The sequence below is a fragment of the Apium graveolens genome, chromosome 3 (genome assembly GCF_009905375.1).
Source record: "Apium graveolens cultivar Ventura chromosome 3, ASM990537v1, whole genome shotgun sequence".
NCBI classification, from domain to species: Eukaryota; Viridiplantae; Streptophyta; class Magnoliopsida; order Apiales; family Apiaceae; genus Apium; species Apium graveolens.
The window spans coordinates 81,532,175-81,555,162 of NC_133649.1; the positions used below are offsets into that span (position 1 = coordinate 81,532,175).

Here is a 22,988-nt window from a genome sequence, read left to right on the forward strand (position 1 = left end):
AAGTCCTACTGAGCTTAATTTACCAATAACCAGCTTAAAATACAAATCATGCTGCACATTCAAAACAATAAAACGTAAACTCAAGTCTAAGGAGGATCAAATAAGAAAAAGAGCCAATTCATTCCATTAAAACACATTGAAATTACAAACCCTAGTTCGAGATCCAGATTACACATACTACTCAATTCTACCTAATAATATAAAACGAAACCCTAGAAACCACAATCAACCAAATCGCTTAACCTCCGAAACCATAGAGAGTCCTGCCCTGCCTCTTAAGCGCATACACAACATCCATGGCAGTCACAGTCTTCCTCCTAGCATGCTCAGTGTAAGTAACGGCATCACGAATGACATTCTCGAGAAAGATCTTGAGAACACCGCGAGTCTCTTCGTAAATCAAGCCACTGATTCTCTTAACACCACCACGTCTCGCCAATCGACGAATAGCAGGCTTGGTGATCCCCTGGATATTGTCTCTCAGGACCTTCCTGTGACGCTTGGCTCCTCCCTTTCCCAATCCCTTGCCTCCCTTTCCTCTTCCTGACATTTTGATTGCCTTGCTTTTTCAAATTAAATGGTTTTGATGATTTATGAGTTGTGTTGATTGCGGGGGATTGGGAGCTTATATACTTGCTTTGATTTGGGGGAAGCAGTGAGGACCCTTGGATTGATTTGTTAATCGAACGGTTGAGAATTGCGATCCTCGTTGTTGTTTAAAAAGGAGTTTGGGCCGTCGGATGAGGTTCGATAGAGGGTTGGATGATGGGTTTAGAGGGTTCACGCGGATCGTGGTTTTCTTTTGTGTGACTTGTTCCTTTTTGTACACATTCCTCAATAAGATTTGAAATTTGGGTTTGGTGACATTTTTAAAAATTTCAACCAAATTTTCATTTTCCGCCCATATGTATGTAACTGACGGGCGCGGGGGCGCCTCCCTGTTTTTTTTGATGTAATCCAATTATTTATTGTTTTGCATTTTTGTTAATTTATTACTCGTCCCGCTATTGAGGATATTAAGAAAAAGTAAAATTTTGTAAGTTTTGTAAGATTCCCATATTTTTGTTTGGTGAAGGTTAATTCCCGATTAAAGCTGAATTGTATACAGTATTTTTAAATTTAAACCATATGTTATGTTTTAATAACTCTTAAAGATTGAACTGAATGTTTGCAACTTGAATTAATCGGGACTTGATATATTCAAGTAGAACAGTGGAGTAATTATTATTGGCTTAAAACCCGTGTGATACACGGCAGATTTTTTTAAATATTAAAATTTTGAATTAAATTCTTAATTTTGTTCATTTAAAATTTTCAATGATATGATTTTATAAATATTTGTAAACGTATATGTTTCATAAATTTTTAAAACATTTAAACTTATTTAAAATGATAGCATTGGTAAATGGGAAATGTTATTATAACGAAATTATCATTTTATTGAGGATAAAAATATAATGACTCCATTATATTCGGATTGTAAAAAATATTATTTAGTATAGTGATTACTTAATCGATTAACTATAATTCTATAAAAGATATTTGAAAAAGACAATATTACTGAGTGAATGATATAGTTTTATTAGAAATTTTATGTGTATTTTTAAAAAAATAATATTTATGTTTTAATTAAAATTTCATTTTTTAGTTCACATCAATAGAATACGAATTATACCTAGTCTAATATTTACATTATTAGATCTGTATTTGACTTATCTTCGATCTGTGATTTACATTATTTTATTTTAGCCCAATGCTCAATACACCGACCAAATTAAACTAATTATTTTTATTTTAATTTTTAATTTTTTTAAAGTCTGGATCAATAAAATAATTTTGTTTTAAACTGAATAATTAGTATATATGATTTTATTTTTATTGGTCAAATTGTATTTTTATTTTAGTTTTGTTTTAGTCTGAATCAATTGTATAATGTATTGTTTATCCAAATTCATTAGTATAACTTTTTTAGTAGAATTAATAGTATTGTTATTTTATCTTAACCCGAATCACATGATATATCAACTAATTCTTAATAATTATATCTAATTTGCTTAAATTTAATTTAGTCTGAAGTAACGAATTAAAATAATATAGAACTCGATATGAATTAAAATATAAATCGGTAGAAGAAATTGAATTTAATATAAATTATAATGATATAGAGTTCGATATAAAATAAAATTAAAATTGGTAAAACAATAGAGGAAATTGACTTCGATATCAATTAGAATTAGAATTGATCGACTTAATAATTAGAATTAGAATAATTAAGTGTGGATAATTAAGTAATTTCAGCAAGTACCGACCGACCGACTATCAAACTTTTAATATTTCGTCTATTATAATATAGTATAGATATTACTCTATAAAATTTATCAAACATTATAAAATCTTATTTTAAAATATATAAAAATCGACTTTAATGTAGAAAATAATTGTGTTTTAAATTTATAATTTATATTTTAAAATATATAAAAATCGACTTTAATGTAGAAAATAATTGTGTTTTAAAATTTGGAAATAAATTGTTTTTAAATTTTATTCTATTATAGAATAATTTTGAATAAGTGCTTAGTAGTGTATTATTTAATTAATTTTCAATAATTTTTTCAAGTAACAAAATTGTCAACTATTATAAATTGATTGACATGTGGTAAATATTTCAATAGTTGGGCTATGCACGGATACAAAAAATATTTGTATAGTAACTTTCATTTATTATATGTTCCACTCTTACTCATCAATAATTTGTATCATTAAATGAAAATTTTGCACTAAACAATTTGCACTAAACATTCTTTTAAAAAAGAAAATATATCGAGCATCCTTTTATTGTTATTATAGCTAATATTTTATAACATTAACTTAATTTTTTAATTTGATAATTAAAATTTGTAATCATATATGACGAAAATATGATGTAAATATAAATATATATATATATTATTTATACCATATTTTTTTATGGAACTATATATAAAAAGTCCAAGTAAACTAAGTAATTACATGCGTCATCCACACAATTTGAGACGTAAGTCTTATTTTAAAAAAATTGATGGATTTTTCTCAATTTAGTGTAGATTTTTATTTTTCCTTAATATATTGTAAATTTGTTAATAATTTTTTTGATCTAAACTGTTCCATAAATATTAATTAAAATGAAATGAAAAAGTCTAGACTGAAGTATGGTGCAAGTAAAAGATTCGCTCTACTATTATTGAAAGAATTCAAACAACATTAAGATCATGGATATGTTATTTATTTTTTCTAATGGATTATATAGATTAAAAAAATACTACTAAATAGTGTTTAGAGCTATATTAAGAGGCGCGGGGTTAAGTTTTTATTTAAGTGTTGTTTTAAATTCTTTATTTTGGTTGATGATATGGGTTTCGAGACATAAAACACAACGGAAATTGTAATTAAAAATATAAAAAATAAAAAAATTCAAAACCCACCACATGATTCATGTAAAAAATAAATATTTGTAAGTCATATGTCATAGCCTATTTGTATATTCGAGGATTCAACTCAACTCAAATAAGAATGTAATAAGTAAATAGTGGATCTACCGTCAAAAGAGATCTCACAGAGTAATATTTGTCAAAGAATTCAGAAACAAGGTTCATCTACAGACTTGAGGAATTAATTCACTGGAAGAAGTTCAAGAAATTGATCATGTCTCAGTGATATAAATCAAGAGTGTGGATTTAATCAAGTGACAGAGATCTCGTCAGGGTATCAGATAATTACAAGGATTTAATCTGAAGAAATTCAATTATCAAAGTCAAGACATGAAGAAACGTCACGGAAGTTAGTCACTCATGAACCAGACAGTACATCGAGTGTCAATATTGAAGTGGTGGAATTGATTCATAATTTTCAGTGATTTTCAGAAGATATTCAGAAGAATGGTTGCTGCTCAAGGTTAGTATTAATTCTCTATTAATTAATTAAGTCATATAATTTAATTAAGAAAATAAATTATATCTGCAAAGATTAATTTATTGATTAATTAAATTAATTGATTAATTAATTCAGAATTAATATTAAGGATTTTCAGAATTTAAATTGGATTAAAATCTGCATTAAATCAGCAAGACAATTGAAAATGAACTAGCATGACAATCAGGATTGTCATACCGATTGTCATGCCAGGCCATTTTCAATAGTCTCACCGAAAGTTACACTGGGAGGAGATTGTCTTGCTAGTTCATTCTGATAGTCTTGCTAGTTCATTTGATTGTCATACCGAAAGTCTTGCTAGCTGTTGAGATTGTCTTGCTAGTTCAAATGATAGTCTCACCGAAAGTCCTACCAGCTATGGGATTGTCATTCCAGTTCATTCCATTCTGTTGATTGATTAAAAAGACAGAAGCAGCCATTCAAGAATTAACAATTCAACAAAAAAGAAGTCAAGAACATACAGAGAGAAAAAGCAGCCAAATATTTCATCTTATCTGCTAATTCAAGATCACAATTTCTAGTTTGTAATGTTCAATCCAATCAACTAGAAATCATTCTCTTGTTCTTGTGTAACAATCTAGCGGATCAAAATCCCTAGAACTTAATCTCAAATTGCGTTTAGCATTTGAATCTTTTTATTACAAAAATAGAAAAAGTTCATGTCGAATTTATTCTAGATTTGTGATAATTAATTTGAGATTAATTCCTTGTAATCGATACAGTTGTTATAACACCTTTCAAGTTTAATAATATTTTTATTTAACTTGAATTTTGTTTCATATTTTTTATTCCGCATTTAATTCGATTATTCAGTACTGTTTGTATTCAACCCCCCCTTCTACAAACACATTGGGACCTACAATTGGTATCAGAGCCTTCTGATTAACGAACAAATCAAGATCCTAGACTTTTGTGATTTTTCAACTCCTTGAATTTTTATTTATTCAAAAATTCATAATGACTTCACAAAAAGTTGGAACCGTTAAAATTCCACTATTTGATAAAGAAAATTATATCATGTGGAAGAAGAAGATGCTATTATTTTTACAAGTTGCAAATCCCAAATATCTGAACTTGTTAAAGAAGGGTCTAAAAACTCCGATGATTATTGAACCAGAGGTGATAGTAGATGATGTTGTGATTACCAAAGCTAGAACCTATCCAAAAGAGCCTGAAGATTTTACTCCTGCTGAGAAGGAAGAAGCCTCCTTGGATGCCAGCCTTCAATTAATATTAATTGATTCCCTTGATCCCTTGATGAACAGACATGTGATGAATTGTAAAAATTCCAAACACATGTGGGAAACTATTGAGGTGATTAATGAAGGCACAAAGGAAGTTAGGCAGAACAAGTTGGAGATCCTAACCTCTGAGTACGAATATTTTAAATCAAATCCAGGAGAAGGAATTACTGAAGTGTTTGAGAGGTACAATGCGTTGATCAACAACCTGAACATAAATGGGAAATATTATTCAATCAGGGAGGTCAACAAAAAGTTCCTTTTAACACTGCCAACTCATCTTGAACATAGAATCACTGCCATTAGAGAAGCTAGAGATCTGAGTGAGATTTCTTTGGACAGGCTCTATGGAGTGTTAAAAATCTATGAGTTGGAGCAGATTCAACAGAAGGAAGTCTACGGGAAGGATATAATGGTCAGCACATCTACTGCACTTGTAGCTGAAGGTCAACAATAACAGCAATCTCAACAATTGGAGAGAATGGTACAGTGTTCCAAGGCTGAGTAAAATATGTTAGTAGCAGAATATGATCCTCCTACTACAAATCAATCAAGTGATGATTTTTATTCCTTGGAAGAGCTGGAGCAATTGGAAGACGAGTCAATGGCCCAAATTGTCAAGAGATTCTCCCATGTCAGATTCAAGAGGAATCCCAAGCTTAAGTACAAGTCCAACTACAACAAATTCCAGAAAGGTGGATCTTCATCCTCTAACACCAGCAGTGGTGGATACAAAACAGGGATGGTTGATCGGAGCACCATCAGATGCTATAACTGCAATGAGTTGGGACACTTTGCCACAGAATGTAGGAAGCCAAAGCAAGTAAGAAAGAACTCTGAAAGGGCTTATCTGGCAAAGGGAAGAAGCTGGGATGATACTGACGGTGAAGATGAAGATGAAGGAAATCTTGCTCTTATGGCTATTGATGGAAAAGCTTCATCGTCAAGAATAGAGGTAAAACTTTCTGATGCTGAAATGGTTTATCATCTAAGAGGTAACTTAGATTGTGCACGTCGTGATAATGAACTGTTAAGTTTACAGATCACAGACCTTGAGAAAGAGGTCAATGAATTAAGACTTTTGCACATTAATCAAGACAAATTAAAAGAACAAGTATCTTTTCTAGATAATAGAGTTGACTGTTATAGAAAACTCGAAACTATTCTCAAAGACAAGATCACCGGTCTTGAGACTAAGGTTAGAGCCTACTTCAATTCTTGTTCAAAGGCTAAAGAGTTCTACAATAAGCAATCTGTTAATCAAACATCTGGAATAGGTTATGATTACAATGTTGCTATTGGAGAATTAGGCATAAACTCCCCTCCTCGTGTCTGTGCTAAAGGGAGGGAAGTACCACATGTGCTTAAGGGTGTTGATGAACCCCTCTATAAACCATCAATTGCTGAACCATTTGATGCGACCTCTTCTGTTATTCAAGAAGAAATACGTGCTGAAGATCTTGCTAATGAGAAGGTTGTTTCCAAGTCAAGTGTGTCGAAAGTTCCAGTCAAAGTTGTGAAAGCAACTGAGACTAACTCAGACACACATGAGTTAGATAACAAAAATGCCATGTCTACCATGCATAAATTGTCTGCTGTTAATCACTCTCATAAAGCATGTGGTGTTTCTAATTGTATGTCTTGTGCTTTTAATATGATGTATGCTTATTTTAATGGTAAGCATGTTTCTAATGATAAGACTACTCCTCGTCAGCATGTGAATAACAAGAAGCATGATAGGTCTAAGACTGCCAGTCCTTCTAAGGCTAGAAAGGAGACATTTGTGCCTAAGCTTAAACAGAAATTTGTTAAGGCTGTTTACAAGGTCAAATGTTCAGTCATTGAGAAAGTTGAGACAATTAAAATTAAAAATGTTGTTTTGCCTGACAAAGGACAATTCTACAAGTATGCCGGGCCCAACCAAGTTTGGGTTCCGAAGAAGGTCTAATCCATTTGTAGTGCAGGGCATTAAACAGGTATAACCGGTAGTGTGGATTCTTGACAGTGGATCATCAAGACATATGACCGAAGATAGAGCCCTGCTATTAAATGTGGTTGAGAAAGCTGGCCTCATGGTTACCTTTGGAGATAACATCAAAGGTGTATCTGAGGGATATGGCTGTTTGCAAGCTGGTAATGTAATCATTGAACTTGTAAATAGTTTCTATATTTTTGCTATATTTATATAAGTTTTTATTTGTATTTTCTGTAATTGTAAATATTGTATGATATGTGAAATTGAATGCTGATATCTTGTTGATAGATATGTGGTATTTAATTAATTGATATTTGTTTTTATTATTATTATTTGTATTGTATTATTTTATTTTATTTTATTTTATTTTTATTTTATTTTAAATTTTATGCAACATAACAATTAGTATCTAAAGTACTTGACAAGTATCGGTCAATGATATCTTGTTAACATTATGTTGCAGATATTTGTAAGCTTTTGACATGAATGAGAATTACTTAGACTTTATCCTAAGTGATCAATGTTTTATCAAAAACTCATTCATATTGAAAAACAAAATCAAACTTCTTTCTACATTAGTGATTTCTTATTTCATGTAAAATCTTTTGAAATCACTATTGTAAATCATTTTCTCTCTATATTGCCCTATGTTCTGTGATACAGGTTCAGTCTCCAATGACTTTCTTTCATTGACAGTCATGAGGTTGAAAACCCACAACGTCTATCCCAGACTGTAAAGACAAACACAAAAACAGAACCAACCAACACTCTCTTACCACTAAATGTAGTATGAATGAGCGTGAGGGAGATAGTGCCTTAGTGCACCACATAAGGAAGGTTCTGTAGTCAACCCAGTAGCTCTGTCTCCTACATAGATGAGTAGTATTTAAACCTAGACAACTGCTAGCTCCCATACATCTTCTCAAAAAGATGTAATGGCTAAAAAGGCACAAAAACAGTTACTAGATTCATTCTCTCAACAGGGTGCGTCTATTGAAATTTGCCTGTCGGCCAAGGTATCCTATGTAGTGTCACCACCTCAAATATAAAAAAAAATTAATGCACAAGGAAAGGTTACACACACAAAGGATGAGTTGACGAAAACAAGAGTTTCGACCATTTTAAGGTCAGATTCGATTGTTTAAGGTTCGTTAATGGACCAATTGCCTTTATAGGTGTTAGGAGAGGATACTGATCCATAAGCCATATGTCAGTGGTCAGTGGTCAGGTGTTAGGAAAGGAATTATGAATCTTTTTATTACAAAAATAGAAAAAGTTCATGTCGAATTTATTCTAGATTTGTGATAATTAATTTGAGATTAATTCCTTGTAATCGATACAGTTGTTGTAACACCTTTCAAGTTTAATAATATTTTTATTTAACTTGAATTTTGTTTCACATTTTTTATTCCGCATTTAATTCGATTATTCAGTACTGTTTGTATTCAACCCTCCCTTCTACAAACACATTGGGACCTAATAATATTTAACTCGCAGATCAGATTGTTTACCTTAAGAAAATTTTACGAATTGGATGAATAATAAAGATCTAAAATTTGTTCAATCATCACACATGCCGCTCTCTCGATCTACACTCTATCGGTATCCACGTGAATGTTTGAACTCAAAGATTTGATGTCTACTAGCAAAAAATCATTTTTTCTTACTTTCTCTCTCCGTCTTCTTTCTTGATGGCTATAATTTTTAATAAAAGTCTTGCATTCATAATCAACAACACAGGAAATATTATAACTCTTAACTAGTTATGAGTTATTATTAATTCAAAATTCTTATATGTAACATAATTAAGTCTCACTTAATTATTTAACAACTGAATTTCAGAATTAATATTAGAAAAATTGAATATCATTATTTATCTAATTAATTAAGTCATACTTAATTAATTTTACAAATAATTCGAATTACTTTAATATAATTTAAATCCAATTTAAATTAAATAATCTTTCAAATATTTTTTGGGTGTGACCCTTTAGGTTATTATTACATTGGCAGCGAATTTTAAATCTAACTTAAAATCGTAAACATCGAGCGTCATCTAGTAATATATTATTGATACCCAAGTAATAATAATTAATTCAGTGATCGATTAAAACTTTCGTGAATAATGTACAATGTATATAACCCTTTTTAACCACATGTAATGTGTCATCCTCATTATAATTTAATCCAATCCAGGTTTGTTTGATCTATGAGTAGACTATCGTATCAAATTAACATTTGAGGATGACCACACATTTCATAGTTTACCTCACATAAGAGGCTAATAATATCACTCCTAAAACTATGAGAGTTAAATCATTTATAGATCGTCCACATTTATCATACGATTCGTAATATACCCGAAATACACTTTTATCATTACCGGTCGAAGATAACTTGTAATGTAATCAAAGTATATTAATTCTCGTATTGAAATATAATGGTTTCAAGTCTAAGGAACATTACAACATTATCACAGTGAGAATTACTTATGACACAACAAATGTGTAAATTCTCAAATTGGGTTTATCCAACACCATGTACATTTACATGTGCATGTGTTTTTTACTTCAGTATCAGTATAACTATGATTAGTGAGATATGATTATCAGTCAACAAACACACCAGTCATAATGTATTATTATTGTTACTATATAATAATACTCGACTAGGGACTTTTAAGTAATATTGATATTATTCTCATAGTCTCATTTCTAAGTCACGTACTTGGAGATATAGAATACATATCATATTATAAGGACATTTATATTATAGTAAATTACGACATAATAAGTTAGCATGTTGTTTTCAGCAGTTCAAAACATGCCTCACTACTCGGTGGGTGTTTTGTTCATATGCATTCATTTTATTCAAAAAAAATTAAGAATAGAAGTTGTTCTAAAATTGCTTGATCAAATCAAGCCGAGTCTTTAGACCAATCTTGAAATCCAAAATATCAAGGTATATATTCTTATCATCTTTAGAACATGTGGTTCTACCAGATCTCACTCTCCCATTTTATACAAATTTATAGTGCCTAATTATTATTAAATCTTTCTTGACGAGCCTATCCTTCAAACATCATTCGAAGGTGCTAAATCATATGATAAGCATCAATATGCTCTTATTATTTCTGAAATTTCATATTCTGGTTTCGAAATTTATTTCAAGATTATTTGACATCATCAAGGCAACATCTACCTGTAGGGTTTGACAGATTAAAGTATCTTTTAATATGTGACACTTATGGAAATCAAGAAACTTAACCGTTTTTCAAATTAACCGTTTTTCAAATTCAAAATATCGATGTCAACTTCATATTTGATCAAATTAGAGAAGAAACTAGAGTTTGGAGTATATATGCTAAGTTAATCTCTCACATGAATATTAATCTTTGGTAAACTGTAACATTATGTGATCCTCAATGCTCGATTTTTAATGCAATAAAAGAAGGCAGAGAATATTTATTGGAGAGTTTATTCATGAGTTATAAGGTGGTTGCGTTCAGTGATGGTCAGTGGCGGAACCAAAAAATGAACATAGGAGGGGCGAATTTGAGGCAATTTTTTTAAACAATTATTAAAATTAATGTTACAACAAAGTTGTTTAGCAGACAATTATAAAAATGGTAGATTATCTTGTATGAACTTTAAAATCAAATGCCCTCAACAAGATCCATTGAACTTATCTTTTCCTTTCTCCTTAATTTTGAAAATCAAATCTTGATAAAAATAGTATATCCTCTGTATCTGTATATATCTCCAACTATAATCAATTTACACTTAATTTTTAAAGATCAAAATAAGCTGTATCCAAAAATATGCAGAAGAGTATATAATATGAGGTGAAAATTTGGATGGACAAAAAGAATAAAAAAACAAAATTTCCAATTTTGCTGATTTATTACAGGACACCACAGAGAAACCAGCCCCCTGTGGTTCCGCCTCTCGTGATGGTTCCTGGAGTCGAAACAAAGGGGCATTGGGGATTACATTACTCAAATTAATACGAAATGCTGTTACTTTTTTCTGGCCCTTTTTTAGCAATCGACCCGCTACACTCAGAACTTGAAGTTGTCAAACCCTTAATTTTTAAAATGCACTCTTTTAACAGTAACGTTAGATGCATAATTTGTACAAATTCAAAAAAACTTGAATTATTAGCTGTTAAGGCAAAGCTCGGATGTTATGATCATCATGTTTTAAGTGATAAGGCTAGAGAGGTTGTAAATCTCTTTACTATGCACATCTCTCGGGAATGGAACAAGACATCTAACGATCTGGCAAAAGAGGGATCTAATCGAGTAGTATTTCTGGATAAATGGATATGACTTGGATTTTAATTGGGAAAAAAGATTCAATTACATGCACTGGTCGTTTACTGGTTATATGGGATTGGTCATGCTATTTTTTTAACGGTTTATCTAATACGTGTATATGTGCATATTCTAAGAAAAAGTGTGATTGATGAGTTGTAAAATTTTTATTGGTGGAGATTTTTGTGTATACAAGGGTCAATATTATTGATACTCTCCACCAATATTTTATGAATACCTCATAAAACAGCAATTCTTATGTGGTGATCATGAACACACACTAAAAAAATCATTTTTCTAATACTAGGTGACGAATGGACCTTTAATTTGGAGACAGTTCTTTAGAGAATGGAGTTTTGCATCAAAACAGTAATTATGCCAAGGCAGATGGGAGTCTAAGGCATAAGTATGGTACTTTTTGGGAGAGTAAAATAGTTGCATGGGAAACTAGCTGTATTATCTCTTATTGGTCCTTCTATGCATGGGATACACCCGAGTTTTGACTATATAACAAGCAGCTCTTCTCACCCATTATGCATTCAACAACTCTTTGTTATTTTCTTTCTTCTCTTGCGTATCACGTAGAACCACTGAGAGCCTCCCCTCATGACACTCTCAAGGTCAATGTGTATGCTACTAGAATTGACAACCCAAGGCACAAATGAAAATAGGAATGGCATAGGAGTTCTCCTTCATACTTCAAACAGTAACATGCATAATTGTATTGCAGGTGTTATTCCAAGTCTCACCCTCCTGGCATGCCAAATCTGGGCCGTCTTCATAGGCCTCAGGAGAGCATATATTGAAAGAATGTCCAATGTCATCCTGGAAACATATAAACTCAAAGTATTTGGAGCCATTTAATTTGCTGCTCGTAACAATCATTCTTAATATAGGGATCTGATCCAACAAATTCTTATAAGGACCCGTAACCCGTCATGAACTTGCTCTTTTAGATTTGTGTTCCTACTTCCTAGGAAGGAACCATGCTCCGACTTATCTAGCTCTCCACAGTGGCGAACTATTCATTTGACTTTATATCTTCTATGAACTGATTGAAGCTCTAAGTCAATTTCTTGAACTTAAATGAGTCTTGCTCCTCCTGATGAGCATTTTTTCGAAACTCCCATGCTCCAAGAAGAAGTTGAGGTTTTAAACGAAGTTTTGGTTGAAGGATGGGGTGAGTTGGCTAATCAGTTTATGCAGAACCTGGGCTTAAACAATGGTGAAATTCAGTTTAATGATGTGGTGCACGAAGAAGAGCTTGATGATGATGATGAGCTATTTGAAAACTTTTTAAGTCTCTGTTGATCAGTTCTGCCGTCAGTGTTGTTTAACCAGTGTAAACTTACAAAGAAGGAAGACCAAGGATTTAAATGATGATGACAACTTCAAGGATGAATTAGTGTAAACGTTTTTTTATTTGACAGGGATTAGTGTAAATTTTAAACTCTTAATTGCTTAATTGTTTTGGTGATTATCATTTTTCAACTATTACTCTGGAGCATGATTACATATTTCAAAAATTGAAACTAATAGGTTAAAATTACTGATTTGCGATGTATTGGACGATTTTTAAAAAAATCAAAAAATTTATCGATGATTTAACGAATCGATATTGGCCGATTTATGTAATTTTAACTTTTGAATATTAAATGATAACTCCAAAATATATTCTCTAAAATTTTAAATCAATAATCTGTCTGGAATTTTGCTGATTTTTCACATTAATAACTATGTATTTACAGTTTTCCTCTTAATCTGCTTAATTAATACCGTTAAGTATTACCGGAGGTCCAAAAAATTATGACTTGCAATTTGTGGGCTAATCAATTTTGGGACCAATTTTTGGAGATCTATCCTTTCTCATTTCTATTATGCCTCATATGATTATGTATTCATTTTTATTCATACAGTTTCGATTTTCTCGAAATTATAGAGTTTCTACAGCAGTTTGTATCTTGAAGGATTCTCCCATCTGATCAGTTGTTTTATTTCATTCTCAATGGCTGTTGTTTCTGCCATAAGGCTTTTCATGCAAAAACCCAAGGAACCTAAATAAAGAACAATCTTTCCCTTGACACCCTCTTCGCATATACTGGTGCAAATTTTCTCAACTGCCTGTGTTGAGTGTTGAATGTAAGAACTCAAAATATTTTCAGCTGCTTCACTGTTTTTTGAACTAAGCACACTTCTATTTGGCAATTCCCCTGCCTCAAGGTCATGGAATATTTTATTCTCTTGCTGTCCTTTTTCACGAAATGCAAGTGACTTGATCTTGGTGATTTCCTCATAATATCTGAAGGAAGTGCTTACATCTTCCTTGAAATCTTGGATATCACTGGTTATGAGTTCTTCGAGCTCTTTCCATTCGTCGCCAAGTCTATTTGATATTTGTGGAAGTGCTTCTAATATATTGGCTACCAATTGTAATAGAATGATCATCTTTGATAATGATCCCAACAGCTTGTCATAGCATGCAGCACGGAAAGGCTTGTAATAGAAATTAGGCTCTGTCTCAGCATGTTTTCTGAGTTCCTTGAGGTCATTGACATGTGATTTTAATGTTCTTTGCCTGTCTTTCTGCTTCTGAGTAGACAATGATACAGGCATGTCTTGCTGGTGAGAAGGAAAAACGATGTGCTGGATGCACTCTTCAAGTGCTCTTAAGCTTCTGGAGAGTTGATTTTTTGCAAGAGTTGCTGCTCTTGCTCGTTGTAAAACAAGTTCTACCAAGATTAAACACGATAATCCGACAAAAGCCTCTGTGAGTCTAGTGATGGCGAATTCATGTGGAGGCCCATATCGCTGTCTACCTAGGATTAGTAATGCTCCTATCACAGCAGAAATTCCGCCAGCTTGGCCATACATTCGACTGTGTCTAAGAAAGCCAACAAATATTATCCAAGGAAGAAGCGTCAAGAATCGTAGTTCTCTTGAATTAGGGAATAGAAAGCAACCCACGACACCATAGGCGGTTCCCATTGCTGTTCCCTGTGCCCGAGCATTGGCTAGTGTGAATGTTGGCTGTACTCCTGTTGCAAAACTGATGGCAATTATGAGTCCAGACCAATAAGCATTTTGCTTGTTGAAAAGCATACCAAAAAGCACAGCCAGGCCCAAAGAAATTGAGCACTTGAAGGCAAATAACAGTTCTTCTACTCTTGGGAGCACTTCTAAAATACCCAATATTCTCTGAAGACGATCTTTAGACTGTACTTTGGAAGCTCTGGATTCGCTAGTGTTAGATATCTGAATATTGCCTGAAGTGGAATCGAATAAAAATCCCATGCAAAGTAATAGGAAAATTGTAGGTAGCTGTTCCTGCGTAGGAGAAAATTTTGCAAGGGACAGAATGGATTTGTCGAAATATTCATTCTTTGTATCTAAAACGGCGATGGCTTCTTTAGGCAAAAGGCTCGGTGCTTTCCTGAGCTTTAGTCCAAGTTGTATATCCATTCCTTGTAAGACTATGCTGAGCTCTTGATCAATGTCGCTCACTGGAAATAATGGGCAGGAAATTGAGGCCATCTCCATCCCTCTAATTGCCATCTCTATGTCCTGCAGCTGATATCCAGGAATATTGGGTTGGCATCTCAAATCTCTGACGTGTCTCTCCCATGGCAAACCTTCCTAAAGAAACGAGTACTTGATGTTCATATAAACGAAAAAAGTGTGGGCAGTTGAGCATCAATGATGACATGTGCAGTATGGATAGGTCTACTGATTTATACTAACAAGTCACCTGCAAGAGTTTAATATTCTGAAGAAGCTTATCTCCAGTTTCATTATAGGGCTTTGATTGACAAATGGCTTCAGTTGCTGAAGGGCTGTCTTGACTTAAAAAGGCCTTGATACAAAGACTTGTCCTTGCTGAAGCATTTTCAGTATATAACTGAAACAGCTTCCTGACCTGACATTATTTTCACTTTAAAATTTTATCAAGTACTAGTACTCAAAATAATCAACCATAACATCATCAAGAAAATAAAAAATATCTCAATATCTTTGTTGAGACTTGAAGGATGAACCCTTGGTCTCCAGTTACTTTTTTATAAAGAACCTTTCTTGGCAATTTACATGTTTGACAACAATAAACACAAAATATAATTTCTTAATTCATATGCGAGCAACATTTTGTATAATTATTAATATTCGTGCATCGATTTGTTACCTCACTAATTGCTAGCCGAGGAAATGGTAAAAATGTTGCAATGACGGAAGCCGAAGCACCAAGTCCAGTACTTGTTGCCAGATGAAGAGGACGAAGCACAGCTCCAGGTGCATCCCCATACGCCACAGCACCAACGTACACAATCACGACTTGACCAAAAGCAATTCTCTTACACAACAAGTCTGTACATCTCGGCATCCCCGCCAGAAAGGACATTAACACCACTGCCACAGCTGCAGTAGCTGGAGAAAAGCTAGCAGGCCCAAAAACCCACAGGCTTAAAATGGAAATGGGCACTACTTGAACCGTAGCACAAAATGCATCCCACGATCCTCTAATGGTGTCCCCGAGAGTCGAATCAGATACGATGAGTATAGCGGTAACGTAAGAAAAAGAAGGAAAGGGTACGTGGTTCTGGAAATGGGATGGACCGTAGAGGGTGGTGCAACCAACAATGATGCATGCAAGTGCTGTCCGGAGAGCTGATTCCAGCCGCATTCGCAGCATCATTTGCTTTCTGTCCATTTCTATAGTAGCCAGTGGCAGTTTCGCATCCGTTGGACGGAAATAGTCAAGGAAAAAACAAGATACTCTCCCTTATTTTTCTTCCTCGAGTAGCTAGATTCTCTATTTATACAGACGAAACATGTATTCGGGACGGGGACATGAATTTTGGTGAGGGTCAACTCTTGGTCCTAAATATGCAAATTCTTTGTTTAATTAAATAGTGTAATGTAATTATGTAATGAAGTAATTATCTATGTGAAAACTAGTAGAATTTACTCTTCCCCGTGTTTTTAATCATCTTTGATTTGTGACAAAAAAAAAAATCTTTCTTTGATTACGCTCCTGGGATTAATGAGTCTAACATGTTCGTTAATCAAATTCACCTCGTAACGAACCTAATATAGCATTTATTGTTTTAATTTTCTAATATTATATATATATATATAAATTTACGATATTTATTATTATTATATATATTTAGTCGAACCCGGCTTAAACTGAACCGATCATATTTCGAGTTTTAATCGGTACTAGTTGATAACCGTGCGAAGCACGGGCCGCGTTAATTTATTTAAATAATTTTTAAAAAGCATATTAGTAAAGGTGTTATGTCAAAATTTCAAATTTTTACTCGGAAAACCAACTCAGGCTATCCAGTGGTGGAAAGAATTGCCCAACAAACCCATTAAACACGAATGTGGATAATACCTGTAGTGAATATACATCACGAAATTGTATGTTATATATATATTTAGGCATAAATATGTCGAATATGCAATTTTTTTTAATTTTTAATATTATATGCATGTTAAACATTCGTATTCACCAAACTCAAAATTTTAACGAGAGTAATCACGCATAATAAACATATGTTTAAACAAAACATTAATATGCATAAGTATATAAGTGATTATTAAATATACATCACCATTATTATCTACATATATTATTTATTACGGTATATATTAATTATTAAAAAATTATAATTACAATATATATAATTCTAATAATCATATTAATTTATTAAAAAATAATTTAGAATGCACAAAATATATGAATCTAAGAAGTGAAATAAAGGTGAGAACAAATTAAGAATCAGAGTTATTTTAAATTTTATTTTTTATTTACAATTATTTTAAAAAAGGAAAAAATTTATAATATACATGTGATAATTACATTATTTGCATTAGAATTATAATTAAAAAAATTATAATAATATAATTTCAACAATTTTATTATTTCATTAAAAATACTATAGATTTATATAGAGTAATATGAGAAATAAGATTATCGTGCTGAAATAAATAAAGAAATAATTATAGCGATTTCAACAATTTAGTTATTTCATTAAAAATAAAATATTATAGAGTTGTATCATAAATAGGATGATTGGAGTGAAACCAAAATATGGGTTGAACAAATATAAGGTGATATCAAATTTAAGATCATTTAAAAAAAGGGGTTTGGCCTATTAATACAGGTACGATATTTTTGTAATGATTATAATAAAAAGATTATAATTATTATACGATTTCAAGAATTTTGTTATTTTATTAAAATATTCTATTGAGTTGTATGAGAAATGGAATTAATGAGTTGAAATTAATATAAAAATTGCAATTAAAAAATGGGTAAAATAATACATATAATATTATAAGTCATATAGAAGTAAAAGAAGAATAAAAGTTATACATTTAGAGTTATAATGAAATTCAAAAAGGAGTTAAACCAAAAGTCGATAGAAACCAAAAAGAGGTGAAAACAAAGTATCTGAGTGTTTCACTTATTAAAAAAGGTTATTAATTATAAAAATAAAATATTATAATTATAATATGAATTCAAAAAAATTATTATTTCATTAAAATATTCTATTGAGTCATGAGAAATAGAAACGGCTAAAAATAATATATTTTCATATAGGAGCCTGTTATTTATATATGAAATTAGGATGGAAGGGGTGTTGCTTAGAAATCAAGAATTGTATATAAAATAGAACTAGTTTTATTACCGTGCAAGGCACGGGCTAGCTTTATTTATAAAAAAATTGTCAATTTTTGTGTATTTTTACGATATTCGCGTGTTGTTTTATAAAATATTGTGTGGTTCATGTTAGAAGGACTATTGGAACGACGAACATCCTTAAATTTATATTATGTCGCGAATGTAAAGTTTAGAGTGCACTCTTACCATAAAAAATAATGGTTTTCTATCAAGTCTCAATGATTTTTTCAACTGGAGATACCAAAAATATTATAATGTTCAGGTGTCATGTTTATCAAAATATGGGGTAAAATAGTAATTTTTTTGCACGGTCGAACTCGAAATTCAAATTACTCGGCTCATAAGGTTCACAAATCTTATCGAGCCGTCGAGCCGATGTTATTTTTTAATAGAAATATATTTTTATCTAAATATTTAATATTTTATTAATATTTTATATTTATTAGAATCGAATTCGAATATAACCAATCATATTTCGAGTTTTTGTCAATATTTGGTGAAATTGATTCAAGTTTTCAAGCTGAACTTGAGGCTACTGGACTATTTACGACCCGAGTTTCATACTTGATTTAAGATTCAGGTGAAACCGAGCTCGTGCTCGAGACCGAACATTTTTAATCGAGTTCAAGTCTGAAAGTTTTCGACTCGGCTCGACTTGATTATACTCTTAGTTGTTGTAAAGTTGGTATTTCGAAGTGAGTTAAATATCCAAGCCTCAATATTTAATAAACTATTATTAAATGGTAATATATTATCAATAAGTTAATATGTTAACATAATATCAACAAGTTATTTATTTAATATTTGTAATTTTTTTATAAATAAACAAATAATTAAAATCACGTGGTTGTACATGAGTATAAAGTTAGTATATTACAGTGAGCTAATTACTCAATGAATAATTTTATTATATATCAATATTAGATTATATAGGTTTAGTCATCCAATATAAAGAAAAAAATATATAACTCGGTACTTGATGTTATCAAAATATAATCAAATGAGCCTCTAGCTCAATCGATTGAAGTCAAATGTTTGGATATAGGTGTCACATGTTCAATTCTACGAGCCAATAATATTTTTCCATATTTATTCAAATAAAGGCGCAAAATATTTATTTCGAATTATATGTTTTCCCTAAAAAATTTGAACCTATCGAACTTTTTACGACCTGAATTTCGAGTTTAAAATTTAAAGTTCGGTTGAACTCGAGTTCGTGCTCGAACCCGAATATTTTTAATCGACTACGAGCCTGACAATTTTCGACTCGACTCGGATTGATTATACCCTTAGTTGTTACACGAGTATAAAATTAGTATCTCGATGTGAGTTAATTATCCGATTTTCGATAATTAATAAATTATTATTATATGGTAAGATATTATCAACAAGTTAATATGATAATATATTATCAACAAGAAGTTATTTATTGAATGTTTAAATTAAAAAAAAAATTGTAATTCCGTTGTTGCACATGAGTGTAAAGTTATTATATTATAATCAGCTAATTAACCAAGTTTTAAAATATTTTTATTATATATAAATATTGAATTATATAGGTTTAGTCACCCAAAATAAATAAAGAAGTATGTAACTCAATACTTGATTTTATCAAAATTTAACCAAATGAGCTTCTAACTCAATTGGTTGAAGTCATATATTTATTATAAGTGTAGAGTTAGCATATTGAAATGAGTTAGTCAATTAAGTCTCAAATCATCATGTTTTATATAAATATTAAAAAATATATAAAATTTAATATAAGGCAAGACACCTCGTGTAAATAAGCAAGTTATAACTGAATAGTTAATATTATAAAATTTTAACCAAAAGTGTCTCTACATCGAGTGGTTGATGTATTTAATTTACAATAGTAGGGGTGAGCAGAAAACTGCACAAACCGTAAAAACCGCCCGCACCGCACTAAACCACACCACACCACAAAACACGGTTTTTAATTTTCGTGGTGCGGTTGTTGTTTGAATTTTTAATAAACCCCACAGTGCGGGGCAGATTGTGATTTTAAATTTCTGAAATGCGGTTCAAACCGTACCACACCGCAATATTTAATATATATATATATACACACACTTATATTCCTATTGGGTAACATAAACAACCATTTTATGTTCTTAGTTAAACTGAATTTCACCAGAAGGTCATAACATTCTTATTGAATTAGAATTATATGTTAAATTCATTAAGGAATTCAAATGGACTACACGATCTTCTGACAAATAAAAAGAGACTACACAATCTCTTATTTGTATTTCTTCACTAGGAAAACCAAAATCCAAGGATTTATACCAGTGAACTAAGACGTTGAATTCTGATTGACTAAAACTATTTTCGGAAATTTGATTAAATTTAAGTTTTGTATTTATTTAACTTTTTTGAACTTGTAAAGTATAAACCGCAATAAACCGCACCACACCGCATTTTCGTGGTGTGATTTATGCGGTTTTCGAGGGTACGCGGTGTGGTTGCGGTTTGGAAATTTGAGCAAACCGCTTGTGCGGTTTGATTTGCGGTTTGAGGAAAAAACCGCGCCGCCCGCGTCGCGATCATCCCTAGCAAATAGTTGACATAGGTTCGATTCCTATTAGTAACAACTAAACATAAGTTCTAAATCAATACTTAATGTTATAAATGTTTAACAACAAGTGTTTCTACCTCAAGTGGTTAATGTGTTTAATTTGTAAGTAATTGGCATAGTTTCGATTCCTATCAACAACTATTGGGAATTAGGAATACTATGGTTGAAAGTAAAAGGTGAAATAAAAATAAAAGCAAACTTAATAAAATCATAAGACAGGTATAAGATATACATGAATTAATATATGTGTATCAATTAAAAATAGTTTCGCTTATTAATAAAAATTATTAATTTGATGAAATCAATTCGAGTTTTCAAACCGACGTATCAACATTTTACAAGTCGGAGTTTTGAGATTAAAATTGAAGATTATGTAGAATTCTTTTTTTTTTATGGTCACTCAAAACTCGAAAAAAACTAATTAAAGAAATATCTCCCGGGAATGCGGAGAAGTCACTTAATATTACAACTAGAAGCGATTAGATCAATGCAGTTTTGTTACTCTGTTCATTAAGCTAATAGCCAAGTGCTTGCAACAATATCGATATCTTAACCTATCAGGTCTGTCAATTCAAGTAGGCACACTCTGTACTCTGTATTGTTTCATTGGACTGGCGGTCCGTATTACTTAAACTTATAATCAATGATTGGGGCGAAATTTAATAATTAACTTCCCTGTTCGAGCAAACGTAGCATACAATGCCAATTGCCGAGCCATCTAGTCTCTGTTCTTTTATGATCATATGACCCTGTCCAATCTACATTAACACAAAGTTCCAATCAGGCAGGCCAACTTATTAATGTATCATATGTTTCCAGTTTTCCTAGAGTCAGATTTAGCATTCTATATTTAGCATCAGCCAGTCGTTAAAGAGCAATAATATTAGGTTTTATGCTTTTAAAATTTCCGCCAGTTTGACATTTTTGTAATAAACTACAAAATGGTTACGATATGTCTAAAGTTTTACGCAAAGAGGTCCTTACAAAAAAAGAAGAAGAAAAGTTTCATGCAAAGAGGTAGAAAACGTCAACCATATATAACCCCGTACACCTTGCTTTCACAAATGTAAAACACAAAAGGTATAAAAAATGTATAAATTTACTCTAGAAAGGTTACTCAAAAAAGAATTTGATTATAATTTAGAGATATCGATACTCCACTCTAAATCATCAATTGCAGCTAACGAAAAGAGATTTTAAGTTTCTAAAATTTAACCGGAGATATGTCATATGAGGGTAGATATATATAAGAGTAGTGATATAAGATTTTTAAATGAGTTTGCTATGTGAATACATGAGACTCTCCAATTAAAACTATGTTCTTCAATTAAAACTCACCACATATCATCTGTAACGAAATTTTGTACACAACCAAACATTTTTCCTATATTTAAAGTTCTAAACCATTTTTTTTCGTAATTACGATCGTTGAATTTACTATAATATTCCGTCCCTCTCATTTGTTTACACTTTCCTTTTTGATATATTTATTCCAATTGTTTACATTTCAAAAATTTCCAAAAATAGTAAAGCTCTTATAATCTTTAAAATAACCACTACTTCTCTCCACTATACCCACTTTATATATATAATATTAATCGATCACACAACTTTACTCACTTTTTTAACTTTTCTCTACTATTTTATCATTTTTCTTAAACTCCGTACTCAACCTAAATATAAACATTTGGGAGGGACAGATGAAGTATTATAATACTAAGATCGAGATATTACCGGGATTAACCAACTTATGACCAATTAATTTGTTACTTCTCCGTCCCATTTTAATTATCACATTTAATTTTGACTCAGTCAAATTAACTAAAGTTTGACAATATTTTATTAATATTTTATAATTAAAAAAAATAAAAAATATATATCATCAGAAAGTAATTCCTTCTGGGTATTGGAATTTGTACACGAAGATAGTGTATGATCAATAAATGATCTATCCCTTCCAGTAAAGGAAGCGAATGTTCAAGGCTGATCCACTTATGCTAGTTCAGGAATCTCTGGCCAGAGTAAATGAAATTAGAAATGAGTTTCTAATTTGCATAGAACTACGCATAGTAAATGGTAAGTAAAGTGATTGAATTAGATAGACTTGACACGAGATCCATGCCTTGTATTTAATCAGGACATTGTAGGGTAGAAGGAGTTTATTGTACGGTAACTATTTACTGACAGGTTCTTGGTATTCTAAGCAGTGA

The 22,988-nt window shown here is 31.5% G+C and overlaps 2 protein-coding genes across 2 annotated transcripts; both read right to left on the reverse strand.

Moving 5' to 3' along the window:
* Nucleotides 1-101: 101 nt before the first annotated feature.
* Nucleotides 102-607, reverse strand: LOC141712500 (histone H4). Its single transcript, XM_074515472.1, has one exon. The coding sequence runs from the start codon at nt 548-550 to the stop codon at nt 239-241; it is 312 nt and encodes a 103-aa protein (XP_074371573.1). The 5' UTR covers nt 551-607; the 3' UTR covers nt 102-238.
* A 12,837-nt stretch (nt 608-13,444) lies between these two features.
* Nucleotides 13,445-16,199, reverse strand: LOC141714383 (uncharacterized). Its single transcript, XM_074517904.1, has 3 exons — nt 15,675-16,199; nt 15,246-15,413; nt 13,445-15,133 (listed from the first exon to the last, which is right to left on the reverse strand). Exons 1-3 carry the CDS (start codon nt 16,197-16,199, stop codon nt 13,445-13,447), a joined length of 2,382 nt encoding a protein of 793 aa, XP_074374005.1.
* Between the last annotated feature and the right edge of the window lie 6,789 nt (nt 16,200-22,988).

Bases quoted from the DNA above. Each gene is read 5' to 3' on its own strand.
- LOC141712500 (XM_074515472.1), bottom strand. From the start codon at position 550: ATGTCAGGAAGAGGAAAGGGAGGCAAGGGATTGGGAAAGGGAGGAGCC.
- LOC141714383 (XM_074517904.1), bottom strand. From the start codon at position 16,199: ATGGACAGAAAGCAAATGATGCTGCGAATGCGGCTGGAATCAGCTCTC. The intron at 15,414-15,674 runs GTAACAAATCGA...AAATAATGTCAG, and splicing joins CTCGGCTAGCAATTAGTGAG to GTCAGGAAGCTGTTTCAGTT. The intron at 15,134-15,245 runs GTGACTTGTTAG...TCGTTTCTTTAG, and splicing joins AGAATATTAAACTCTTGCAG to GAAGGTTTGCCATGGGAGAG.